This window comes from Theropithecus gelada, chromosome 10 (genome assembly GCF_003255815.1).
Source record: "Theropithecus gelada isolate Dixy chromosome 10, Tgel_1.0, whole genome shotgun sequence".
NCBI classification, from domain to species: Eukaryota; Metazoa; Chordata; class Mammalia; order Primates; family Cercopithecidae; genus Theropithecus; species Theropithecus gelada.
This window is the reverse complement of record NC_037678.1, coordinates 761,163-768,571: the sequence shown is the minus strand read 5'-3', so window position 1 is coordinate 768,571 and position 7,409 is coordinate 761,163. Positions and strand designations below refer to the sequence as shown.

Here is a 7,409-nt window from a genome sequence, read left to right as displayed (position 1 = left end):
GCAGCTGCTGGAGAGCCCAGAGGGCAGCCAGGACCGTGTCAGACAGGCCACTCCAGGCACCGGCCACCAGGGCAGAGGTTCCAGGGAAGGCCCTCGGGCTGGGCTGCGGGCGTGAGGTCATGAGGTCAGAGTCCAGGGTGAGGAGGAAACGTCTCCAGCCAGGTGCGCTCTCGGCCCTCGCCGGGCTGCGAGACTAGGGGCGCTGCCGCTGGGAGGGGTCCCAGAGGAGCCAGCGCCACCTCCCCGCGGCCGGCCACGTGCGCGACGGGGAGCGCGGACAGCCAGGGACCCAGACTCGCAGCGTGTGTCACCTCGAGGCCGCGGGAAGATCGCAGGTCGCCTCCCGGACTCCCACGCCCCCAGGAACCCTGCTCGGGGCCAGCGGGTGACCTTCCTCGGCGCTGTTGAGGGTGGGGCCAGAGAACGCCTCGCCCCGCCCTCGCCCCGCCCTCGCCCCGCCATTGGCTGGGGCGCCGGATTTCTTTTAAAACCCCGGCTTCCATTGGCTCGTGCGGCCCCTCCTCGCGCTGCCCGAGGCGCCACGGCCGCCGCCAGCGCGGGAGCTGCGCGTGCGCGGAGTGCTTGAGTGAGCGCGGCGAGTGGACCGACGCGGCACGCCGTGCGCCTCCGCGGCTGCGCTACGACAACGAGTCCCGGAGCGGCCCCACGCCTGCCGCACCCGGCCCTCGCCCGCCCGGGGACAGGCGCCCGGCTGCCCCGCCATCTCCCCCGCGAGCACCCGGCCGCCACCGCCTCGAGGGCCCCGGGCGGAAGGGGGCGGGGTCCCTGCTCGCCCCGCCCCCGCGGAGGGATACGCGGCGCCGCGGCCCAAAACCCCCGGGCGAGGCGGCCGGGGCGGGTGAGGCGCTCTGCCTGCTGCGCGTCTACGCGGTCCCCGCGGGCCTCCCGGGCCCACTGCGCCGCGCGGACCGCCTCGGGCTCGGACGGCCGGTGTTCCCGGCGCGCCGCCCGCCCGGATCGGCCGCGGCTTCGGCGCCTGGGGCTCGGGGCTCCGGGGAGGCCGCTGCCCGCGATGCTGCTCTCCAAGTTCGGCTCCCTGGCGCACCTCTGCGGGCCCGGCGGCGTGGACCACCTCCCAGTGAAGATCCTGCAGCCAGGTACGCGCGGGGCCGGCGGGGCCGGGGCCGGGGCGGGGACCGGGGGCACCCCGGGCCGCACCAACCCCGCCCGCGCCTCCATGCAGCCAAGGCGGACAAGGAGAGCTTCGAGAAGGCGTACCAGGTGGGCGCCGTGCTGGGTAGCGGCGGTTTCGGCACGGTCTACGCGGGCAGCCGCATCGTCGACGGGCTCCCGGTGAGTCGGGCTGCCGGGCGGGCCCAGGGTTCTCGCGCGCCTCGCGCCTCACTCGGCCGGGCCTGACCTCCCGCTTCCCCGTAGGTGGCCGTGAAGCACGTGGTGAAGGAGCGGGTGACCGAGTGGGGCAGCCTGGTAAGTTGGGGCGCGGGCGGCGGCGGCGGCGGGGTCGGGCGCGGGGCTTTCGCTGACCGCCGTGTCCCCCAGGGCGGCGCGACCGTGCCCCTGGAGGTGGTGCTGCTGCGCAAGGTGGGAGCGGCGGGCGGCGCGCGCGGCGTCATCCGCCTGCTGGACTGGTTCGAGCGGCCCGACGGCTTCCTGCTGGTGCTGGAGCGGCCCGAGCCGGCGCAGGACCTCTTCGACTTCATCACGGAGCGCGGCGCCCTGGACGAGCCGCTGGCGCGCCGCTTCTTCGCGCAGGTGTTGGCAGCCGTGCGCCACTGCCACAGCTGCGGGGTCGTGCACCGCGACATCAAGGACGAAAACCTGCTGGTGGACCTGCGCTCCGGAGAGCTCAAACTCATCGACTTCGGCTCGGGCGCGCTGCTCAAGGACACGGTCTACACCGACTTCGACGGTGAGCGCGGGCGCGGGGCAGGGAACGTTCCGGGGGGCCGTGCCAGCGGGTTAACGCCTGCGGGGGGCGGCGCATGGAGGGGCTGGTGACTGTTGGGCGGCCGCGCGCCCTGGGTCTGTTCTCGTGGGGGCAGCGGCCCACGCGCTGCCCTGGGGAGGACTGAGCGAGGGATCAAGAGAAGGATCGTGCTGGGTGGGGGCTAGGGGCGCGCTCAATATTTCTCCCTCCGCCGGGTTGGGGGTACGGGGCCTGCTGCCCCGGTGTGGGAAGCGCGTGACAACCTTCCGGCCCGAGAGACCCCCGGCTGGGGGCAGTAGCGGAGGAGTCTCTGCAGGGCTCGTGCGTGACGCAGGGCGCAGCTGGGCTGAGTCTGTGCTGGGAGCCTGGAGGCCCCCGCGGCGTGATTGGAGTGGCGGGGCCTCCCCTGCGTGGGGGCGGGAGCTGCGTGCGTGCGGAGCGCGGGGGCGCCGCGGCAGAAATCCCCGCATTGCGGAGCTCGGGGAAGCCGGGGCTCCCCGCCCGCCCCTCCTTCTCCCTCCCCTCTCCCCCCGCCTCGTTCCCGCAGGCAGGCCAGGCGGTAAGGGACCCGCGGTGGCCCCGGGTAGCCTCACAGCGCATCTGTTTGTTGTGAAAGCTGAACCCTTGCTCATGTGACCTGCTCCTCCCCCGCGGCCCCTCCCCCAGCCCCCCTATCGCCTGCTGGGGTTTTTCCAGGGTGATGACGAGCAGGATTTTGAGGCCTGGCTCTGCTTCCTGTGACTCAGGCCAAGGAGTTAACCAGCAGGGCCCTCGCTGTCCGTTGAGCGGCTCTGCCCCTGTGGTGGGCGTGCTAAGCCCCGTTTCCCCTTAGGCACCCGAGTGTACAGCCCCCCGGAGTGGATCCGCTACCACCGCTACCACGGGCGCTCAGCCACCGTGTGGTCCCTGGGCGTGCTGCTCTACGACATGGTGTGCGGGGACATCCCCTTCGAGCAGGACGAAGAGATCCTCCGCGGCCGCCTGCTCTTCCGGAGGAGGGTCTCCCCAGGTGCGTGGGGGCTTGAGGCGGGGGTGGGGGCCTCGCCCTGCCCGGGCCCTCCCTGACCTCTCCGCTCCGCACAGAGTGCCAGCAGCTGATCCGGTGGTGCCTGTCTCTGCGGCCCTCAGAGCGGCCGTCGCTGGACCAGATTGCGGCCCATCCCTGGATGTTGGGGGTTGACGGGGTCGCCCCGGATAGCTGTGACCTGCGGCTGTGCACCCTCGACCCTGATGACGCGGCCAGCACCACATCCAGCAGCGAGAGCTTGTGAGGAGCTACACCCGACTGGGAGCTAGGGGACCACCTGCCTTGGCCAAACCTGGGACGCCCCCAGACCCTGACTTTCTCTTGCGTGGGCCCTCTCCTCCTGCGGAAGCAGTGACCTCTGACCCCTGGTGACCTTCGCTTTGAGTGCCTTTTGAACGCTGGTCCCGCGGGACTTGGTTTTCTCAAGCTCTGTCTGTCCAAAGACGCTCCGGTCGAGGTCCCGCCTGCCCTGGGTGGATACTTGAACCCCAGACGCCCCTCTGTGCTGCTCTGTCCGGAGGCCGGAGGGGCCTTCCATCTGCCTGCCGACCCGGAGCTCTTTCCGCCGGCGCAGGGTCCCCAGCCGGCCTCCCGCCCTCAGTCCTGCGGTGTGCGTCTGGGCACGTCCTGCACACACAATGCAAGTCCGGGCCTCTGGGCCCGCCCGCCCACGCGAGCCGTACCTGCCGCCAACTCTGTTATTTATGGTGTGACCCCCCTGGAGGTGCCCTCGGCCCACCGGGGCTATTTATTGTTTAATTTATTTGTTGAGGTTACTTCCTCTGAGCAGCCTGCCTCTCCCAGGCCCCAGGGGACAGTGGGGAGGCAGGGGAGGGGGTAGCTGTGGTCCAGGGACCCCAGGCCCTGATTCCTGTGCCTGGCGTCTGTCCTGGCCCCGCCTGTCAGAAGATGAACTTGTACAGTGGCTAATTTAAGGGGAGTGGGTGACCCCGACACTTCCAGGCACTGTGCCCGGGGTGCGGGTTTTAAATTATTGACTTTGTACAGTCTGCCTGTGGGCTCTGAAAGCTGGGGTGGGGCCAGAGCCTGAGCGTTTAATTTATTCAGCACCTGTGTTTCTGTGAATGCGGTGTGTGCGGCCATCGCAGATGGGGGTTCTTTCAGTTCAAAAGTGAGATGTCTGGAGATCATATTTTTTTATACAGGTATTTCAATTAAAATTTTTTTGTACATAGTGGATAATCCTGTATTTATTGGGCTGGGCATCCTGCGGGGAGAGAGGCGGTTCTGAGAAAGGGGCTTCTGGCTGTTGGGTGACCTGATGGCTTTCCTGTGGGGCTGCTAGTTTCGCCCACAGGGAAAATGGGGGAGGCCCAGCTGGGTGCCAGCCTCCCTAGTGCCAGAGGCTACTGCATGTGGCTTGTGGCTCACCCACTACCCCATGCTGCACCCAGGGAGAGGAGCAGCTGGCTCCTGGGGTGCCTCTGGGAGGTGGACACAGGGAGCAACCCCCACCAGTCAGGAGGTCATCCCTGGGTGGTCCCAGGAGGATCCCTGCAGCCCCTGCCCAGGGAGGCCTTGCCGGTGGGAATGACCAGATTTGTACCCTGGTTGGTGGAAACAGAGATGTATGGGGGTGGGGAGGGAGTCCATGCTGCCTCAGACGGTGGCTGGGGGTTTTGAAGGATGAGGAGGAGTTTGCCAGGCACATGGGGTGGGAGTGTGTTCCGGGCAGTGCCAAGGACGTGTGGAGGACACGCGGGTGGGGTCTGGTGGAGGGTATCGGGGTGTTCAGTCATAGACCCTGGCCTGGCAGGTGTGTGGTGAGACAGTGGGGTATGAACCAGGTCCGGGTGTGGCAATGGGCCTGGCCACAATGTTCCTGGTGGGTAGAGGAGGCCTGGGTGGAGGGTCCCAGTGAGACTGCTCCCCCACCCCACCTCAGGGGCCTCCTTCTGCTCAACTGCTAACCCCGTGCTGGGCTGTGGGGTGCCCCGTGCTGGCAGTGGGCCTGCACCTGGGACATCACCCAGTCTGCCAAGCTCACCCACTCGGCTCTCTGGCTCCTGGAGCCCTGTCTGCCCCCTGCCTCCCATCTGCCCCTCCAAATAAGAGCCCCTGCCTAAGAGCCCCAGGCAGGCTGCACAGCGGGACAGAAGATGTCCCAGGTCCAAGGCCAGAGGCTGCGGCAGACACGGGAAGTTTGGGAAACTGAAACAGGAGAAAAGGATCACCCTTCCTCTGGAGAGCAGGCAGGGCAGAGAGGGCGGGGGTCGGGGGCTTCCCGGCTCAGGTTGTGACTGTTCAGGGCATCAGCGGGTGTCTGTGGCCTCTGCTATGGAGGCCCAGGAGCGCCTGGAGGGCAGCTGCTCAGGCAGGTCCCTCGGGGCCCTCATCTCACCCTATAGCCTCAGCCCAGCAGGGGAAATGAGGAGGTGCCGGGAAGGATGAGCCACCAGTTCCCATGGACCTGGCCCAGCCGGCGTGCCCTGAGTGCAGCCTGGTCCAGTGAGGCTTTTCCCATTACCCCACCCCCCACCACCAAAATAGGGCCCTCGGGCAGCAGCAGTCCCAGGCAGTTGCCGCCCACCTGCTCCCAGGCCAACTTCCATGGGCATTCCCCAGCCCCAGCTTCATCCAGGCAACGGCCCTCCACGCAGGTTGCTTTCGGGAAACTGAAGCCCAGAGAGGTAAGAACCTTGGGCAGACGTCAGAATAGGACTCTGGTCCCTCCCACTGCCGTGCCCCACACACTGCTGCTGAGGGCTGGCTGGGGACCCCTCTAAGGTGGCCAAGGCCTACAGGGTGGGGACATGGGCCAGGGCTCTGGGAATGGGTGCAGAGTGCTGGGCTGAGGCTCCCAGCGAGACAGCTCTGGCCTTCTAGCACAGGGGATGGTGGGCCTTTGGACAAAGCCCTACACTCCCTGACTCAGGAGGAGACAGGGCCCAGCCAGCCTTGGGTCCATCCTCAGGCTCTCGGCCACAGGTCATCTGCCTGGCTGAGCACCGCGGCCCAGGGGTGGCGGGAGCTGGTGGAGGATGCCTGTGGGCCTTTTCTGACTCCTGGGGGGCCCACAGTGAGCTTCCAGAGACGTCTCTGAGGGCACCATCCTGGTCCAGAGACAAGCAGAGCTCCAGAGCCCCAGCGCCAGGAATCAGCTCCCCCGTGGGCCCGGCCCACCACAGCTGCTTTGGCTCTGCTGGGCCACTTGACTTTGGGTGCAGGATGAGGGGAAAGGATTCAGGGCCTCCCCAACCCTTCTCTGGCCCCTCCAGCCCCACCACAGCTGTCTGGGCTCCCTCACACCCTTCTCCTAGACGCTCCCTGCGGCTCTGGCAGGATCCAAGTGACCCTAGGCCTGGTTCCTCCCCCCGGTCCCCACCCTAGACCCTGAGGTCCGGCCCCTCCCTGGGGGTTGAAGCCCAGCAGAATCCACTGTGTTCCCGCGGGGCCTCTGTGGGCTCCTAGGCAGGATCTGGCTGGGGGTGCTCAGGCCCCTTCCCTATGGACTGGGACCCTCCCACCCTGCCTGGGAGCCTCCAGGGCTGTAGCACCTCTTAGCCACTCGGGTTGAGAGATGATGCATCTCCCCAACCATGCTCACCCCTGCAGGGTGTACACCAACAGGTCTGGACCTGTTGCCTGCAGGATCTGGGACCAGAGTCCAGGTCAGAATCAGCCACCGCCCTGAGCCTCTCTCAGGGGAAGACGGGGCACCCAAGCACATCCATCCCAGGGCACCCTCCTCCTAGCTTGCAGACCTGGGCCTGCTTGGTTGCTTATGACCAGATGGGCGCCTGGCCTCTGAGGCTCAGTTTCCCCCACCTGGGTCATTCAGAGCTGGGTCCAGGTGACCCATCCCCAAGGGAGGCCCCTTGCTTGTTCATGGGGGAGCAAACCCTCACCCCAGCCATCCTGGCCGACATCTGGGGCACGGTGCCCCTGGGAGAGGCTTTTCTGCAGGGCCCTGGCCAGGAGGAGGGCAGTGGCCAGGCTGGAGGGGCAGGCCCTGCACCCGCCCTGCCCAGTCAGGCCTGACTGCCGGGAACCCTGGGGGCAGAGGCTGTTCGGTTGTGAAATGAAAGCTCACGTTTTCACCAGGGCTGCCTGGGAAGCAGTGGGCCTGGAAGCCACGTGCTGGAGGATCTAGCACTGCTGAGAGGCCTCTCTGCAGAAAGCGGAAGGACTCACTGAGAAATTCCGGGGCTGGGAATCTGGCTTGGGCCCTGTACTCTCAGCCCCGGCCAGGGGTCAGGGATGGACAGAGACCCACCAAGCTCTCGTCTCCCCTGCGCTCTGTGGGGAGACTGGCTGACACCCTTCCCTAACACCTGCCTGAGACCCTAGGCCCAGCGGCACCTGGACGCTGCCCACACAGATCCCCCAGTGGCCCCCATCCAGCCTTGGGTGACCTGACTGCTTCCTTTGGAGGACCCTGGGTGCCTCAGACCCGGTGTGGGCTTAGCACCCCCTTCCGTTTCCCTTTCTCTCCCCGACTTCCCGGGGCCC

The 7,409-nt window shown here is 67.5% G+C and overlaps 1 protein-coding gene across 1 annotated transcript; it reads left to right on the top strand.

Moving 5' to 3' along the window:
• Positions 1–576: 576 nt before the first annotated feature.
• Positions 577–4,134, top strand: PIM3 (Pim-3 proto-oncogene, serine/threonine kinase). Its single transcript, XM_025400145.1, has 6 exons — positions 577–1,118; positions 1,205–1,314; positions 1,399–1,449; positions 1,522–1,891; positions 2,742–2,918; positions 2,993–4,134. Exons 1-6 carry the CDS (start codon positions 1,034–1,036, stop codon positions 3,178–3,180), a joined length of 981 nt encoding a protein of 326 aa, XP_025255930.1. The 5' UTR covers positions 577–1,033; the 3' UTR covers positions 3,181–4,134.
• The last annotated feature ends 3,275 nt before the right edge of the window (positions 4,135–7,409 follow it).

Excerpts from the sequence above, each read along its gene's own strand:
- PIM3 (XM_025400145.1), top strand. The coding sequence starts at position 1,034 with ATGCTGCTCTCCAAGTTCGGCTCCCTGGCGCACCTCTGCGGGCCCGGC. Across the intron at positions 1,892-2,741 it reads GGTCTACACCGACTTCGACG|GCACCCGAGTGTACAGCCCC; the intron begins GTGAGCGCGGGC and ends GTTTCCCCTTAG. Across the intron at positions 2,919-2,992 it reads CCGGAGGAGGGTCTCCCCAG|AGTGCCAGCAGCTGATCCGG; the intron begins GTGCGTGGGGGC and ends CGCTCCGCACAG.